We start from the raw sequence: 19,318 nt of genomic DNA on the forward strand, positions 1-19,318 counted from the left end.
TGGCAACAGTTTGGGGAAGAACCACATATGTGTGTGATTGTCAGGTGTCCACATACTTTTGGCCATATAGTGTATATAAATAAAGAATTAAATAAAGAAAGAAAGAAATAGATTTAATAATAGATAATAGATTGCTTAATTTAAATAACTGAAAAGAATTAAAAAGAACAACATCTTTCAAATAGGCTGACATACACTCACCGTCCACTTTAATAGGAATACCTGTACACCTGCTCATTTATGCAGTCATCCAATCAGCCAATCATGTGACAACAGTCTCTACACAGAATGGTGCAAACAACAAACAAACAAAAAAAAACATTGAGTGTAAAATGGGTGGAGTTGAATAAGATTTGCAAGATTTTTCTGACTCATTGAGCCCACCCCTATTTCCACCCATGTACACAAAGCCCCGCCCCCACACTTACAGTGGTTCAAATAGAGTTACCATGCTAACTAGAATTACCAGTAGCAAGAACTGTCAAGATATCACTTTCAAGCTCACTCAAATAATCTACTGCTTGACAGACAAGTTTACAACAGTATAAACATGCAACTTCTCCTCATAATGATTTAGGAGGTTGTGAAGAGGGTTGGGGGGGGGAGGGGGTCTATAAAATGACTGACAAGAGGCCAATTCTAATATAAACAAACATTTCATAGATTCAAACATAGATAATACACATGTTCTGAGACAATGGCTTAAACTTTTTTTTTAAACATTTCTACATAATTTTCCACATAATTCATACTAGTAAGAAATGAAAAATATTGAAAAAATATTGACTATTGCAGTCAAACACAAGCATGACACAGTCAGTGTCATGTTTGTGTTTGCAATTATATTATGTCGTCACCTGCCGGGTGATCTCTGCCTTGCTCCCATTGTTCCTGGGATAGGATCTGCATCAAATTTCCAAACATTTGACCATTTTTATTAACATAAAAAGGTTTTTCAATATTTAATTGTTTTCTGTTTTTCTTTGCACTGGACTTACTTTATCAGATTGATGTTTAAAAGAGAATTCTAGGGAATCGGCAAAAAAAAAAAATCCACAGTCATTTTAAGACACTAGTGCAGTTAATTAGGTTTAAGATTAATCTGACACTGTAATCTAATTAGGTCTTTAGATTATGCTGACATGGTACTTAGTGCATTCACACATAGTGACTTTACAGTATAGTGCCAATTCACAGGTCATATCAACTGCACTTACTCAAGAGGGAATTATCTGTATCATGACTTGAATGTCACTGCCTGTGCGCTCATGCTCAGCTGCTGCCACCTTGTGTTGAATAGAGGTGGATACATTTGGCAGGATATTTTAAGCATCATAATGAGAAGCTTTGTAGCTGCACTGTTTTGCTTTATCTGTATAACATCAGTAAGTGTCTTGGATCTCAACAGAGGAAGTGTCAATTTTCTTGTGGGACATTCCTCTTTTCTAATCTATTGACTTGACATCATCTGGTGAAATAGCCAGTAAATAATTTATATATTTTATCCTGCTTCTATCTGCCTGTCTTAATACATGTCTTCTTTTCATTTTCCTCAGTATATTGCTATCCTCACTTCTGTTTTACCTCTTTCTCCTTAACCTTATCTTCCTCCCCTCCATCCCCCTCACCCCTCTCTCCTTGTGGTTCCTCCTCTTGCTCTCCCTCACCATCCCCAACCTCCCTCATTCTCTCGGGGTCATCCTCAGTTTCGCTCCCAGCCCCCTCTGCCACAATGCCCTCCCAGCCATCGGTCTGCAGTTCCAGCTGCTCCACACGACTCATCATCTTGCGGACGCTAGATTCCAGTTCAACCATCAACCGTGCCAACTTGGTCTGTAGTGTCTCCAGGCTAGAATCGATGCGCACCACTTTGTCCTCCATCTTCTCCTTTTCCTCCTCGCCTTCATCTGAAATCTCTAACATTCCCATCTTGGTGAGGATCTGGCGTCCCTTTTCCTCCAAAAGGCGCTTGGCAGCTGGGAACTCAGACAGAGTCTCTGTCAGGTCCTCCTTGGACAGGCTGAAAAGGTCGGAGTAACCAATGCTGCAGATGTTGGCTGTGCGCCGATTACCTGATTTGTTGCCTAGGTGGTGTAAAATGAAGCAATGTCATAGGATATAGTATAATTTGTTCTTAATTAAATTAATTATCTACAGTGCCTTGCACAAGTGTTCACCCACCATGAACTTTTCCATATTTTATAGTGTTACAACCGGGAACTGAAATGGACTTAATTGGGATTTTATATCATGAATCCACACAAAATAGCCCATAATGTTACAAAAATTTATAAATAATTTGTTACAGAATCATAAGACCAGAATAAAATGTTTTGGAATTAGCACAAAGCGCAACTTTTGACAGAAACCCAACACTATTCATCACCCTGAGAACACTGTTCCCACAGTGTATCATGGTGGTGGAAGCATCATGTTGTGGGGATGCTTTTCTTCAACAGTGACTGGGAAACTGGTCAGATTTGATGGATGGAGTCAAATACTAGAAGAAAATCTGTTCTAGTCTAGAACACTACCTCAACCCCACTGAACACCTTTAGTACACTACTACAATACTGCCAAAACTACACTTGAGTAGTTCAAAACCCAGAACTTATTAGAATATGTTAGAATGACCTGGTCAAAGCCCAGACCTCAATCTGATTGAGAATCTGTGGCAAGGCAAACATGGCTGCTGACCTCTGGTCTTTTTCCAATCTGGCAACCAGGTTTTGGACTGAAATATCCTGGTATTTATCAGAATTCCTGATGCCATCTGTTTTGACAAGAGCTAAACATGCTGATGGTAGGCATTACCAAAAAGGTGATTTTGGTCTCATTTGCCCATAACTCACAATGTAATTGTAATTCTAATTCTGGTTGATGAAGTTCAAGTGCTGCATTTTGAGAGAGGTTCACAGGAAGGGCTACTTTCTTTTAATGGTCTACATTTTACTTATTTACCACTTATCCATATGTAGTTTTTACTGTTATACACTCACAAAACACTTTATTAGAACACCTGTGCACCTATTCATTCATACAATTATCTAATCAGCCAATCGTGTGGTAGCAGTGCAATGCAAAAAATCATGCAGATACAGGCCAACAGCTTCAGATAATGGTCGTTAACCAGGAGAATGGGGAAAAATGTGATCTCAGTGATTTTGACCATGGCATGAATGTTGTTGCCAGATGGGCTGGTTTGAGGATTTCTGTACTCAACTGACCTGCTGATCTCTTGGGATTTTCATGCACAACAGTCTCTAGAGTTTACTCAGAATGGTGCAATAAAGAAAAAACATCCAGTGAGCGGCAGTGCTATGGACAGAAACACCTAGTTGATGAGAGAGATCAATTGAGAATGGCCAGACTGGTTCAAGCTGACAGAAAGGCTACAGTAACTCAGATAACCACTCTGTACAATTGTGGTGATCAGAAAAGCATCTCAGAATGCACAACACGTTGAATTTTGAGGCCGATGGGCTACAACAACAGAAGATCATGTTGGGTTCCACTTCTGCAAGCCAAGAACAGAAAGCTGAAGCTGCAGTGGACAGACCAAGTTGGATAGTTGAAGACTGGAAAAACGTAGCCTGGTCTGATGAATCTCGATTTCTTCTGAGGCACACAGATGGTAGGGTCAGAATTTGGAGCCAACAGCATGAATCCTTCGACCCAACCTGCCTTGTGTCAACAGTCCAGGCTGGTGGAGGTGGTGTAATGGCGTGGGGAATGTTTTCTTGGCACACACTGGACACACTGGGATACCAATCAATCACCACTTGAATGCCACAGCTTATTTGAGTGTTGTTGCTGACCATCCCTTCATGGCCACAATTTACCCATCTTCTAACGGCTACTTCCAGCATGATAATGCACCAGGTCACAAAGCAAAAGTCATCTCAAACTGGTTTCATGAACATGAGAATGAGTTCAGTGTTCTTCAGCGGCCTTCACAGTCACCGGATCTGAATCCAATAGAACACTTTTGGGATGTGGCAGAACGGGAAATTCACAGAATGAAAGTGCACCTAAAAAATCTGCAGGACTTTCATGATGCAGTCGTTTCTACATGGACCAGAATCTCAAAGGAATGTTTCCAACATCTTGTGGAATCCTTGCCACAAAGAATTGAGGCTGTTTTGAGAGCAAAAGGAGGACCTACCAAGTATTAAAATAGTGTTCCTAATAAAGTGCTCCATGAGTGTATATATGTGTGGCTCTAAATTTTTCAAGTGTAGTTTGGTTGTTTTTTGATCAATAAAGTTTCATCTTGTAGTCAACAACTATAAAGTACATTTGACACACTGCACATGAGACACGCACATGTTTGTCATACCATTAGATGTTCCTACCTTTTATGTTGAGGATGCTGATCTCTCCAAAGAAGTTGCCTTCACCCAGTACAGCAAACTGAGTGACACCATCATCTGCCACCACAGCCAACTTCCCCTCTTTAATGATGTACATCTCATGCCCTACATCACCTTTCCTACACACATACTCTCCAGGGCTGTAGACCTGCACGAATGGAATAAAAAGCACTGTACTACACAGCATAATTTTAGCTTCTAATTTCTTTTACTGTGAGCTTTAAATTTTGACCTGTGGGGTGAGCTTGAGCACCAGTTCCTCCAGCAGGCTGCTCTCACAGTTCTGGAAGATGGTAACCTTGGATAGAGTGGGTAGGTGCACGCTCACAGCAATGGCTGTCTGCAGTGTGACTGGTAGCTGCTGGAGGATTTCATTTTCCTGGGTGATCTTCCTGTTTCAGAGCAGAGCTAAATGGCTACCAAAGTTTTTCTGGTGTGCAGAATATGTACACAGTATAGCTGAATGAGTTAAGTAGATGGGTGAATAAGTTTTTCATAACAGCAATAAGACTCACTTGTTGATATGGAGATGTTGGTACCAGGTGTTGACACGGTTGTGGAGTGCTTTGCTGATTCGCCGGCTGCGCAAGTAGCTTTTTACCAGCTCGTGATTGGGGAAAAAGACATTGTCCCTGTCACGCAGGTTCATTATTACATTCCCTACGCTTCCCACCACAGAAGCAAACACTAGCACTGCAATCAACAGGTCAGCAATCATGAAGAGGAACTCCTCTTCACGACATGGCTGAGGAGTGTCTCCCACTGTGGTGAGGATCAGAGTGGAAAACCAGAAGGAGTAGAAGTACTGACGGCGTGTGGAATTAAACTCACTGTCTGTTATGTCAGGGTAGACCCACTCATCAGTTCCAAAGCCAATATGTTTTGAGAGGGCAAAATAGAGGCATGCATTCCAGTGGATGAGGATAAAGATGAGGATCATTAGTTTTGATATGCGGAATATGTTGGGGTAGGAGGTACGTGTCTCCATGCGGTCTAAGGCCTCAGAGAGGCGAGGTGAGCGAAGGAACCGGTTTATCCGCACCACAGGAGTCTTGACAAAATCATTCAAATAGAGCAGATCAGTGGGCAGCTGTGACAGCACATCCCACAAGAACTGAGAGGAGTGCAGGTAGCGTTTTTTTAGCCGTGACATATCTCGCACTAGGCTGCCCTGCTCCAAAAACCCTGTGGACAATAGAGAAGAGAAATACATAAATTACCCATTTAATTTTTTTCCTCCTTGGCAGTTCTGTCTCTCAAAAGAAAGTGATGAATTTTGGCAAGATAGCTTTAGTTCACTTTCATTATTGTTTCCATATCCTGATTCTGGAATAAAACTATGCAGTTTTCCTCCAGCAACACACCTAATTTTAGCTCATGAATGAATGACTTTTTAATCTGTGTTAAATCTGGTGTGTTAGGAGCATGGAAACTCGTGCAGTGCCACTCATGCAGTGGGATTCAAAGATCAGTTTTTAAAAACTCTTTCTTTTAGGATAAAACACATATAAAGCTTTGATATGACAACAGCTGATTTGTATGTGAACACTGCCATAACAAAAATGGGCCATACCTATATAAATTTAAATGGTAGCAACATTTAATAACGAAGCTGAAATTATTACACTTACCAGTTCGGACCTTGATGAATATGTCAGCCACAAAGACCAGATCAGAGATGTAGTCTAAGGTGTACCACACGGCCTGAAATGTCTGGTCAACTTCATAAAAACAGACCCTTAAACAATATTAACAAAGGTTTAAGTTAATTACAGACATAGTAAGACCTCTGCGTATTTGTAGTGATATCTGACATGGTTTCTTCACCCTTACTGAATAAATCTTAATATCATTTAAATCTTTGAATGCTTTGAAAAGTACATGCTTGTTATTTCCGGACAGGCTGTTTGTTATTCATGTATCCGTGCCATTAAGTATTAGTAAGGACCTGTTCTGGCTTTAATTAACATCGTAAAACCTCCTACCTGAGGATAATAACAACCCAGTTGTAGATGATGGGAAAGATCATGACCTGCAACCAGCCATAGTAAAACTCTTCAGAGGGATCAATCACCCAGTCCCTCCAGCTGAGCGAGACAGAAAGAGAGAGAGATTATAGTGTGTTGCTGGTAGTCTCAATCCATTGTAGAACCAACTGGTCAAAAAAAAAGACCCTTAAATTTACAGTATCTCACTGTCTGCATCGTTGCCAAGGAGTTACTGTGATTAATTTTAACAGTATTGTAACTGTAATATTTGTTTACATAGTATTGTAATGTGTTTTTAAATAGAGTGCAAAACTATGTTTTACAGGGCTACATATTGGTAACAGTACATTACTGTAAAAACACCACTACAAATTTCAGGGAAGGACAAAGTGCTGAGTGAAAGTATAGATACAAATCTTACTCAATTAAAAAGTATCCAGGCAAGAAATGTACTCAAGTGAAAGCAAAAAAAGGGTGTCTACTTTACTATTTTAATACTCAAGTATTAAAAAGTAAAATGAAATTAAGTCAGTGTCAATGTCGACTTTTATTATTTATCTAAAACGGTTTGATTTTATGTTTTAAAGCAACTACACCATTTTGCCTGAAAACATCATTCAATCTCTGTAAGTTTGCAATATTTATCATTAGATAGAATTTGACTTGCTGCCTAGCCAATTATGTTAGCTACTAGAATTGATGCTAGTCTAACCTAACATCAGCAAAGAAAACAGGCCCACTTAGTTAAATATAGCTAGTTAAAGTTAGCAAATTAGCTAAACTTACCTCAGCATGCTTATTCAAATTAGATGGAGTTCAAAATAGTCCACCCCTGGCAATTTTATAGTAGTTATACTGTTGTTTAACTATTGCCAAATATAAATCTTAAATAATTTTGGGGAAAAAACCTAAAAACTCCTAACAAAACAATTTGATAAAAATGTGTTTTTAAAGCAGTCCTTACTGTTTACATGGGGTCATACTCCTGAATATTAGAGGGAAAAAAAAAAAAAAAAGCAATATGAGTTATCTATTTTAAATATCTGGCTAGCTACCAAACATTAGCTACTTAGCTAGGCTAACCTAATGTTGCCTAGCTGTACATCCGGTTTTACAATTGTTGTGCTTATCCTGCTTTGCTAAAATAATTGAAACTATGGTTTTTTTTTTGTTTTTTTTTAATCAAACTTATGATGACAAAATAATTAGCCAGATGACCTTTGCTGCTTCAGGTAAATGCATTTACCATATCTAGCTTTACAGTAAAGTTAATGATACTGTTTTGCTTTGTAATTACAATATAGTCAATATGTTATATGAGTTACACAGTAAACTCCTTTGATACAGTATAATCTAGCAGTACTGTAAAGCCTTTTAAAGAAAATACAGTATCATTCAAAACAAGAGATATTTGTGAAGGGAAAAAAAGCATTTATGTGTATATTTGTACAAAGCATTGCAGTCATTCATATACTGATGTTCATGGCTTGATTCTTATTGATGGATACTGGTAGACACATTGGTCAGTTATGAGACAAATTTCTTCTGTATGGTTTGTATATATGTAAAACTATCAAAGAAACACTCACTTCACTTTTGTTTTCTGTTCCTTCTTCTCTTCTTTCTGTCCTCCTGCTTTTGCTGCTTGTGCTTCACCATCTTTTTGTGTGCGATGCAAGCTAAGAAGTTTAGTCCAGCGATTCATTGTAGCTTTTAACAGTAGTTAATAAACAGTTAATAAACAGTAGTTGGGCATGATCCCTGACTCCTTATATTAGCGGAAAAACACACATGTAATGATTTTCCTTCATCCATAAACCAGTCAGTGTGTGTGTGTGTGTGTGTTTGTGTGTGTGTGTGTTTGTGTGTGCCTCAGCCTACGCTTTGTTTGGCCTCATAACCCTATCTTCATAGTAACAAGCAGATCAACCTGTGCAGTGCAGGAGGAAGGTGATGCTGGTTGCTGCAGTGATGTCTCCCTGGAGGGACTCAGGGGTACGAGGTGTCTTACTGACACAGTAAAAATGGCCAAAAACTCACAAGAGGTAACCAGAAAGTGAAGAATAAGATGTACGGACACGGAAATAATTAATTTGAAATGCTTGCCTCATATTTAAGTCTGTATTATTCTATAACTGAAATAAAATTGAATGTTGAGTCTTAGTCGAGCTACAGATTTAGATTTACAGTTTTAGGAGAGAAGCATTTATGCAAAAACAAGTTTGTTGTGTGATTTAATAGGCTAATGATGTCAGAATAAAAATGTAGGATTAAAAACAAGGTTACAGTGGACATAGATAGACAGATGGATAATTTACAATACCAGGTTTTTTTTTTATTATAAAACTGGCTCAATTTGTTAAAAAATAAAAAATACATTTAAAATAACAAGCATATAAAATAAGAATAATTTAAACGGTTACAAAAGTACGGATTACAAGACAGCAAAAACAAATGTACAAGTCAGATGCATAATTATAAATATAAGCTTTGTAGTAGGTAGTATATAGTGAAAACGGTGCAGTGAACCACAGTGGTCTTATTGCTGTGGGTAAGAATGACCTGACAAGGCATATCTTGGTGCAGTGCAATTGCGTCATCCTGCAATTTAAGATGCTATTTTACTAGTAGAAATTTTGCCCCCACTCCTTAAGTCCCTCTGAATCATAATCACCTTCCCCTGTTTTACAGCACCCTGTCTCTGCTTGGCGAGAATGGCATGCAGAGAATTCCTCGTTGCTCTACCTGTCATGTTCATCTCCACCAGGCAGCAGCGTGCTTAACAATTTATTTGTATCACAGAAATAAAGTAGGGCAGTGAAAAATACAGAGAGGCAGCAGGATATGTAACAAATTTACAACAGCAAAAAAAAAAAAAACTTTTGGTACTAGTGAAATTCTATAATGTATAATAATGTAATAAATATATTACATATATATATATATATATATATATATATATATATATATATATATATATATATATATATATATATATGTGTGTGTGTGTGTGTGTGTGTGTGTGTGGCAGTTAGGCAAAGTTTTTATTATATATACATACATATATAAAATGAATCTGATTGAATCTGTAATATCAGAAGGTGGTAATTAATTCTATAGTAGTTCAATACTCTTGGCAGCATTTCCACCTGTAAGGCACAGGTTTATATAATATGCTTGTTCTAATACCTTATCATTTCTATAATGACAACTCAATCACAGGGACTTCACACATTCACACTAGCGAGCAACAAAGCAACAGATGACCATTACTTTTCTATTTAGTTCCCTTCTCACAACTTTAGTTCCTACCTGCAATTAGTTCCTATGTTCTGCTTGAATGGAAAATGAAAAATGAAAAATGGAAAACAAAAACTTATAACTGTGGTTTCACCTTATCCTATTATACAGTATATGACCTCTCCTTAAATGTTTGTAGAGACATTACAAAGAAAAATAAAGCTTGGAAGAAAATAGCAGAGATCACTGATGTCTCTGGAGAGGGTTTGTAACCAGTACGGTTAGCTGCCGTTGCTCATCTGCTAATAGCTGATACGAAGCCTGGCATGTTACCTGTAAATCAAACAACTAATTTTCATACTGATTAGTTTGTTAGTTAGTTTGTGTTTATCTAGCTCGAAGAAGATATAAAGATATATAGGTATTTGGTGGTGCTTCTGTGGAGTATTTGTAGCTAGCACAGTTAGCTCAGGCTGCTAATCTGCTAATACGATGCGTGGAATGTACATAATGTACATAAAACAACCAATTTTCACACTTTTTTCACTTCATTAAAATATTAGAATACATTTTAAACACATTTTAAAGACAATTTGTGTACTTTAGTAAATTGTGTGCTGTAAGCTGTAAGGAGTCGTTTATTTCACATTTATGGGAGGAGTCTCAGGTGTTTTCTGACAAGCCTTCACGCTGAAGATGTTTTTTTTTTTCAATAATATCTTCTTTTTTTTTTTTTTATAATATTGTTATATAAAATGAACTAGGAATTCAATTTCCCTGTCCCCACTGTGTAGGACAGAGGCAGGTCTTGTTTATCGGTGCATGAGCAGCGGTTCCAGACGTCACCTCGTCCCCTTGCGTGTGGGTGTGTGCTTGAGGAGCCTTATTTATTTTCCCACCTGCATTCGGACCGGCCCTTGCCTCTTGCGCGAGGGATGACTCCTCGTTCCGATTGGTGGATTAGTCATGAGCACGAACTATTAACCAATCCCAGAGCAGGAGGCGGGATTTGTCAGAGAACGGGTGAGGAAAAATAATGCAACGGAGGAACTCGAGAAAGAAGATGGCTGCGAAAGGGGAAAGGGATTGAGCTCTCACAGATTTGATGGTCGAGGACAGTCCCTGTGCTGCTGCAGAAGACGGAAAGAGAAAGCGAATCGTGCTGGAGGGAAACCACTGGCGTTTCTGATGTTGTCTTCCTCTTTCGTTAGGTGTTATTCGTGTCGATAGTGAAGAGCTGAGCCGCTTGGCTGTGGCTAACTGCAGAGCCAAGACTAGCTAACAGTTATTTCTTCAATATTATTGGCACCTCCAGTGAGCAGTGAGCCTGGCTGCGAGGAAAACAGCTGTAATCAGGAAGGTGAGTGTTATTTTTTAGACAAATGTGGGTTTACTGATAAGTTTCGGGTCAACAGTGGATTCAGTTGAGCTTATGAGACTTGTTAACTGGCTGGCTTTTCTTTTAATTAGCCCCATAGTCCAGCTGAGCCTCAGAGGAAGCTAATGTTAGCTAACAGCCCTGTGGTGCCTGACAGCAATCAAGAGCGTCAGCTGAATGGAAAGTGTTTACTCATCGTCACTGTGCTACTGCTAGCTAACCTTACTCCAGCCTGGAGAGGCTAAGAGTGTGTGGAGCTAGCTGGCCCTGCCTGTGTCCAACTGCCCCTTCCTCAGGGTGCCTATGAAACAGCAAAATGTAACCAGGAATTCCTGAGGACAAGGGTGTGTGTGTGTGTGTGTGTGTGTGTGTGTGTGTGTGTGGTGTTTATACCAAGCTATTCTAACAGTGTGTAACACAAACACTTGTGCAGCTCTACTGTACTGTACTGTACTGTACTGTACTGTACTGCCCCAGAAACAGAGGACTAGAGAGATTATATTTGCAGGTCACATTCCTTGAGTCAGTAAAGTGATCTAAGTTCAGTCATCCTGTTATTAAAATAATAATAATGATAATAATAATAATAATAATCAAGCACATCCGTGCAATTGTACAAGTGAAAACATGCTATTACCTATTAAACCCTATTTGGATCGGATTAGTTTTACATGAAGAGGTAGGATAATGTATTATTGTTATTATTATTATTATTATTATTATTATTAATGGTTTGTCTCTGGGATTGTATTATTGTCTGAATCACTCAGAACGTCCATGTGTGAAAAGACTACGCTGTATTTCATCTTCGGTAAAGGTAATTATATATAGATTAAGATACTGGTAAAGGTTTTGGTAAAGATTCTGTTATAATCTGGGGGAAAACAGGTTTATTGTTTTTAGATTCAGTATAAAGATGCACCAGGAGGAACAAAATATAGACTCTGTTTAAAGATGCAACAGTTTTTTTTATTCCTTACTTGTACAAATAATCTGGAAGATATGTAGAACATGTTTTAATAAAAAAAACTAAAAGGCAATGGATTAAGCTGTGTCAAGCAAAAGTTTATAAAGTCGCTGAGAAAGTCTGTATGGAAAAAGGATTTCCAGTGTGGAATGCTTGTTTGTGTTTGGACGTGTCTCATGTCAGTCATTTTATAGACACTCTATTGACCACGTAAGTTTCTGAGGGCAGAGCTTCAAGACAATGTGCAGGTAATGGGGAGTGAGCTCAAAGAGTTTAAAAAAAAAGAATTTAAATGTCGAACCCACATTACTGTTAGAGACCTAATATTGGGGGGGGGGAAAGGTTTTAGGTACGTTACTGGGTTCATAGCATGGGTTTAGCCTACATACAAGTTATGGTCATGTGACCTATTAATGATCAAGCCACAAGCTCTACAACAAGCGGATATGATAATAAACGTCAAAGGAGTCACTTTGTACTAATATGAAGTGTTTTTAGTGTGACAACCATGCTGATGTTTGTGAAGACACTCTCAGACATTTGGCAAGAACTACTGTCCTGTACAACTAGAACTTTAGTCTGTAAAACAGAAACATTTGGCCATTACAACGCCAGGTGTAATGCCTGTAGCTTGGCCACAGATTCGACACTCGTTCTTACAGGTGTTCTTTCAAACTACCTGAGTTAAATTCTGTTTATCCTGCCAGTGTATTGACTTTCCTAACAGCAAGGCCGCCCTGAAGCCAGCTTTGTATTTATTTTTGTGATATTTCAGTGGAAAATAAAAACTGCACCCCACTCATACTTCAGTAGTATTGGATCAGCTAAGAAGTGTTTGCTTCTGGAGCCACGAAACTCAGCTAGGTAGCTAAGAACTGTCTATGGCACCCAAAATATTTTGCGTAAATACATACTAAAACCGGACAGCATGGTGGCACAGCGGTAGCCTGGTGCCTCATAGCAACAGGGTCAACACTTTAATCCAATGCTTGGCTTACTGTTCATGTGGAGCATTGCATGTTCTTCATGTGTCTTTGTGGGTTTTCTCTAGGTTCAACAGTTTCCTCTCCCCTCTCAAAAGCATGCCAGTAGGTGGATTGGCTACACTAAATTGTCCCTAGGTGTTTGTGTGTGTGTGCACGGTGCCCTGCGGTGGACAGGTGTCCCATTCATGGTGTATTCCTGCCTTACGCCCAGTGTTCCTAGTGCTTTTACTAAAGATTAATGAATGAATGAATGACATTCCCAAATGTGCAAATACTTGCTACAAGCAACATGAGTCATTCTTTCTAAATGCTAAATAAACAGTTCTGAGAAATAATAATACATAAAGGGATAGTTTGTATCTATAAATTAAACAGTGGAACTACCTTATTATCTGCATAAATAAATTTCATATGTCTATACAATTCTCAAACATTGAGAGGTGGCGGAATAATACGGAAACTACACTGAGGCGAAAAAAGTGATTCTGGTTGTCCAAGATCTCTGCACCTATGACGCTACAGCGTTCAGTTATACTGTGACATTTTGCTCATATTTGTAAAGACATACTGTATCCTAAACCACATTGGCAAGTCTGCATAGCTATATTTAAGGAATGGATACTGCTTGACGCATATATTCACTGTGTGCAGATGCATGTTTATGGAAAAAATAAGTTCATGGTGGTGTAGCGGGTACCGCCTGACAGTTCCAGGGTCCCTGGTTCAGTCCTGAGCTCAGATTACTGTACGTGTTCTCCTCACGCGCGTGCGGGTTTCCTCTGGGATCTCTGGTTTCTTCTTTTCTCCCAAGAACATGCCAGTAAGTAGATTAGCTAAGATGAATGGCCTCTAGATGGGAACGTAAGCATGGTGCCCTGTGATCACCTGGGATTTCAGTATTCTCGCCTGACACACAGTGTTCCTGGGATAGGCTCCAGATCTGCCACGACCCAGACCTGGATAAAGTGGTCTGAGTGAGTGAGTGAATGAGTGAGTGAAAGTGGAATTCAGTTACTCTGTAACTACATTAATCCCTTGGCTTCAGTGCAAAACAATATAAACAAACGTCGGACGCCAAGCTCGTCTTATTTGATACCTTCGTTCCTTTTGATATTCTGAATATTTTATAATTTCTTTTGCAGACACCTATGCCACTAAGGTGATGTCCACATGCAGGCGAAATGCAGAGTGTTTAATGGACTGCCACTAGTTCTATATTTGTACTGTTTATTTTCTGTATGATTGGTCCACAAGTAGTTTTAGTCCTTTCAGAGTCAAATTCATTATTTCTAAACTAGTTCCCTCCCTTCCCTCTGAGCAAGTCAAGTCAGAACTTGAGCGCTGTCAGTGAGTAAGCAAAGATGAGTAAGGACGGGTGGACGCCTTTGCCTTGTTTGTATGTTACACCCGACAGTTCTCGACCGTGCCTAAGGGGAAGCTGAGCAACTTGGTAACTCAGGCTAAAGTGCATGTCTCTCTCTATCACCACTCTGCCACGCAAGCCTTTTGCAAATTCATTTTGCATCTTCTGCTACATGCAGCGTGAGGCTAGTGTTGAGAGCGAGGCTCATGGTGAGTCATGTTGGAGCCCTGCAGTTCATAATGGCTTTGGTTCCTTTTGGAGTGTAATAGCTGTGTGCCATAAAACCTGCACATAATGCTTTTAAAACCAAAACCACACAATGAAGCACTGGCTGTTCTAGATGGATCTGTCATAAAGTTTAACACACACACACACACACACAAACGCACAAGAGGCCAAGTAGTAGGAGTCATTTTTGCCTTTTGCAACTGCTGAACCTTTTTTAAATTGTGCAGCTGACTGGACTTTGATCACTTAATGACTTGTGGAATGTGACCTGCAGTTATTACAATCACTTGCTCTTTTTCCTTTGCCTTTAACTACAACTATCAACAATCTGATACCCAGTATCGTTATCCAGGCCAATACCAGCAAAAAATGGTGGATCGGATATCATCGAAAACATATCAGATCCTGTAACAAATGGCAAAGATTGAAATTGGATTTGGAAAAGAAATGTACTTTTTGGAACTGGAAATGTTTACATATGAATAGCCCTTTTTTTTTTTTGGTTATGATTGATTTTATTAATATATTTTTACTTTATTATATTTATAAAGTAAGTGATTTTTTGTGAATGATTTTAACTGTGAAGTGTTTCATTTATTGGTTGATACTCAAGGTTTCAGTTTTGGTAAGTGGTATTGTGCCATCTCTAAGCTTTAACCTAGGGTACTGACAAGAAGGAGCTCCCTTACAGTTTTAAAAGGGTTTTTCTTTTGCCATATTCTTTACAACGTTCCTCCATTTCCATAATTACAGGGTCAGCTCTTGTGTATGATGTACACTATGTTGTTGGAAGTTCCTCCTCCTTTGCAGCCACTGTGCCACTGCAAAAGCAGGCCACTAGCAGAAAATAGCCAAAGCCTTCATGACAAACACGCTATCCCAAAACACGTCATTGTTGCCCGTAACCTTTCCTGACTCTGAGCCAGTAGCCTGCGCTGTGGTCTGTATGAGGCTGTAGTGTGACATGGTCAACTCCAGATTCTGCAATGACCTGATATTATCACACCTCTGGCTAATGATTCATTATGACCTGAGAGCTGAAATGACTTTGCAAGAAACATCCTTCTCTGAACTTTTGCCTCCTTTCTGATTTAGAAGCTATTCACAGATCTGTAGATTGCTTTACAAACATTAGCCTATAGTTCGTTTTGTACATATATAGTAATATATGTGTTACACACTTTAAACTTGAGAAACCTAAGGATTTTTTTTTTTTATTTTCAAATCTGTATTCCGATTTAAATTTAGCTGCATATAGGTCTGTTATATCTTGGTAGGGTGTTGAGTAGTTGGTTGTCTTTAATGGCACACTTTCCAAAATGATAGTACCCTTTTATAGATACTTATTAGAAATAGTTTTATGTAAACAATACCTCTGGGTATATTATAATACAGTTGAGGAGTTATTGGTAGATCACGCTAGCACTTCATGCCTGTGCAACTGTGTTTATATGGACAGATCATCTACTCTGTCTTGGATGCCCTGACTATAGAGCCCGAAATACATCAGTACAGAGGCTTTCAGGGCTTTCTCAGTCACTGTGTGATCAACAAAATTAACCCAAACCAGTAAACCAAACAGATGGTACATTTCTGCATGTGCAGCATTCCTCTGTGTGTTTCTGTGAGGAGTGGCAAACCCTGACTGTAAAACGCTTAACTCTGAATTATTCAGCGCATGTCAAGTCATGATACAGAACGCAGCACTGAGCAGGAAGTGAACTGCACAAGAAAGCAAAACTTCAGATAATCAGACAAAATCAAGGCTGCTCCAGTAACTCTGTCAGTGAATGTTAGATGTGAAGAGTTCACAACAGTTATAGATAACACTGTTATTCTGAGCATTTAAGCTATACTGAGGTTGACAACAGCGACCAATCTTGTCAATGCAGCCTTTGTACGATTCACTCAGACTCAGCTGGATATTGTTTATTTTTTAAATATTTTATTGCAGCTGTGGTTACTTTTAGTGATGGACATCTTATTAGGGTAACATTATTCAGTACTCAGATTTGCTGGAAATGCTGCCTTTACCTACCATTAAGATACTCCATTTTGTAATGGATTAGGGTTTTGTGTGTGTGTGTGTGTGTTTTGTTTTTATTTGAAAAGGTCATGCTAATAAAGCAGTAGTTGACTTTCTGTGGTTTTGTGGTTTTACAGTTCAATAAAGAAATGACTGCAACTCAAAGAGTTGAGTGCTCTGCTTTTACCTGCAAGTCACACAGAGCAGATTCTGTTTCAGTATAGTACAACTGTGTGTATTTATTTAAACTGTCTGCATATCCTCAGTATCTGTACTTCAGCCTCGCCTGCGTAATACAGTCTGTAATTCAATATGCTGCAATAATGAACGCGCATGATATTATTGGGGATGCTTCAATGAGGGTTGGATAAATTAGAAGCCCAGGCAGCCGGGACAAACAGACTTCATGTCTGGGTTGTTAATTCTTTACTTGTTCTTGCCTGGCAGTAGTACAAGTAAGTACAACAAGCACTGATCAAATATAAACCCTATATCCTGTTGACTTTTGCAAAACAATAACTTTCATTTGGTGTGTATGTTTAACTGTAATGCACTGTACTCAGTGATGTATCTATAGATCATGCTTCTGAATCCCACTGCCTGCTACACTAAGCACATCGGCGGAGACGCGACCTGGCTAATGGTAGAACGGTAGATTAAATAACCTGCACAGATGACATATACACTAGATGGCCAAAGGTTTGTGTCCAGGTTCTTTTGGCCGGGTGTCCAGGTGCTTTTTGAACCTCCCGTTCGAGATTTATTTCCCCTTTGCTGTTATAATACCCTCCACTCTTCTGGGAAGGCTTTCCATTAGATTTTGGAGCGTGGCTGTGGGGATTTGTCCATTCAGCTACAAGAGCATTAATGAAGTCAGGCACTGATATCAGACGAGGAGGCCTGGGGAGCAGTCTGAGTTCCAGTTCATCCCAGAGGTGTTCAGTGGGGTTGAGGTTGGGGCTCTGTGCAGGCCACATCAGGTTCTTCCTCTCCAACCTTGGTAAATCATGTCTACATGGAGCTCGCTTTGTGCACAGGGGCATTGTCATGCTGGAACAAATTTAGGTCTCTTAGTTCCACTGAAGGGAAATTGTAATACTACAGCATACAAAGACATTCTAGACAATTGTGTGTTTTCAACTTTGTGGCAACAGTTTGGACCAACACTTTGTGATTGTCAGGTGTCCACATACTTTTGGCCATATAGAGGTCGAGGTCGCAAATGAGTATTCGTATATCTGTTTCCCTTGGTCTGTATTAACGCACTTAACTAGCTTGTCATACATTATTGCATTACACTGTGTTTTTTTTTTATTATTTTTTTTTTATCTTAGTTAGTTAGGTTTCTGGGCAACCAATAGTGGGGACTGGTCAATCACACTGGAACTTGCACATTCTCACTGTCTAGCTGACTGATTTATTATATGTCCACCCCTGCTTCACCCAAAATTTTAATACAACACTAGTCTTTTAGCTGCAGTGTTAAAGAAGTACATTTCAGACATAATGTGTATTGTTGATCATACGGTCTTGTTGATTAAACTGTGTTTGGGGAAAAATTAAGTTATGTAAACAAATTCTCTCAGTCTGTGACCAAACTATCACTTTAAACTTAAAATTTAAACATAGATTCTCCATCATTAAATTTAGCTAGTTAATGGTAGCATATGTAACTGCGCTGATTTGGTTAGGTTATAGTTGCTCTGTTTTTCTCTCTTCTTTCCTCTCTCCATCTGTCTTTGTGTCTGCGTCTGTCTGGCCCTGACTTAACCTTGCTTCAAACTATGATTAAGTTTAACCTATGTCTGAAAATCATGATGATTATTACAGTTTTATTTTTGCTGCATGCTAGGTCAGGTAATACCTGTTATTAACAGTCATGTAATGTGTTTAGCCATGATTCAGCCATATTGAAATGTAGCTCAAATATAGGAAAAATATGGACCATCTGAGAGGTTCCTGAGGACTGGATGGGGAAGTGCTGATCTTAAATATGCAGAAGCAGGTCTTTGAATATCATTTAGGCTCCTGTAAGTTAAAAGAATAAACTTTTAAATAAAGTTTTGTAGGGGCGCTTGGTAATATCGGTACTACTACGCAGATAATCCACAGATAGTATTAGTACCGCATCTGTATCCGCAGAAAGTTTAGGTCTGACCATTAATCATTACCATCAGCCCAGAATGCTTTAACCATGTATCCTTGATTTCTGTGCCAAAAGGTGTCTAATGTTACATCAGATGTACTCCACAGAGCAATCCAAGTGATTCTTAAAATATAAGCCATATGTCAAATACAATTTTGGTAACATCATAGATTTCTGGGAAAATCCAGAGCGTAGTAAAAGTTTTTCCACAGCTATTAACAAAACCCGAACTGATGGCCAGAAGTATGTCTTTGCCAAGAACGATATCCAATTGAGTCCTAGACACTTGCCACAAGGAGGTCTTTAAGAGGCACATAAGCTCAACGGGCTTACCACTGGTGCGAACAAAAGCTGCTTCTTTTATATTAGTGTGAATGGAGCCATAACTTGGATGTGCTGAATACCTTCAGCAAAATGTATAGTTAGTCTTATTGTTCTCTTCCAGACAGACTGTGAACAGGAGCTGTGGAAGGTGGGAAGAGTGTGCTGTGTGAAACTCTATCCCAGAAGTATCAGGAGGATTTTCTACCAGAAAGATCTCCCTCTCTATCACAGGAAATATGAAGCATTAGCTTTCTAGGATACACTGTGCTACAGGTAGGAGTTGTACGTCTTAAACATTA

The 19,318-nt window shown here is 39.0% G+C and overlaps 2 protein-coding genes across 4 annotated transcripts in view; one reads left to right on the forward strand and one right to left on the reverse strand.

Annotated features, from left to right (window-relative positions):
- Positions 1–207: 207 nt before the first annotated feature.
- Positions 208–8,211, reverse strand: cnga4 (cyclic nucleotide gated channel subunit alpha 4). The gene is made up of 7 exons (XM_026913104.3): positions 7,951–8,211; positions 6,359–6,460; positions 6,005–6,111; positions 4,889–5,558; positions 4,606–4,765; positions 4,356–4,521; positions 208–2,084 (listed from the first exon to the last, which is right to left on the reverse strand). Exons 1-7 carry the CDS (start codon positions 8,064–8,066, stop codon positions 1,570–1,572), a joined length of 1,836 nt encoding a protein of 611 aa, XP_026768905.1. The 5' UTR covers positions 8,067–8,211; the 3' UTR covers positions 208–1,569.
- A 2,415-nt stretch (positions 8,212–10,626) lies between these two features.
- The window catches only part of fhip1b (FHF complex subunit HOOK interacting protein 1B), a 32,423-nt gene continuing 23,731 nt past the window's right edge, over positions 10,627–19,318 (forward strand). Inside the window, exons 1-2 of one of the 3 annotated variants that reach the window (XM_034304461.2) lie at positions 10,627–10,961; positions 19,141–19,292. The gene's annotated coding sequence lies outside the window, so the exon portion shown is untranslated. The remainder of the gene's footprint in view (positions 10,962–19,140; positions 19,293–19,318) is intronic. The other 2 variants (XM_034304462.2, XM_034304463.2) reach the window with 2 other exon arrangements.

Source organism: Pangasianodon hypophthalmus, chromosome 5 (assembly GCF_027358585.1).
Source record: "Pangasianodon hypophthalmus isolate fPanHyp1 chromosome 5, fPanHyp1.pri, whole genome shotgun sequence".
NCBI classification, from domain to species: Eukaryota; Metazoa; Chordata; class Actinopteri; order Siluriformes; family Pangasiidae; genus Pangasianodon; species Pangasianodon hypophthalmus.

Excerpts from the sequence above, each read along its gene's own strand:
- cnga4 (XM_026913104.3), bottom strand. The coding sequence starts at position 8,066 with ATGAATCGCTGGACTAAACTTCTTAGCTTGCATCGCACACAAAAAGAT. Across the intron at positions 4,766-4,888 it reads CAACATCTCCATATCAACAA|GAAGATCACCCAGGAAAATG; the intron begins GTGAGTCTTATT and ends GCTCTGAAACAG. Across the intron at positions 4,522-4,605 it reads TGCTCAAGCTCACCCCACAG|GTCTACAGCCCTGGAGAGTA; the intron begins GTCAAAATTTAA and ends CCATTCGTGCAG.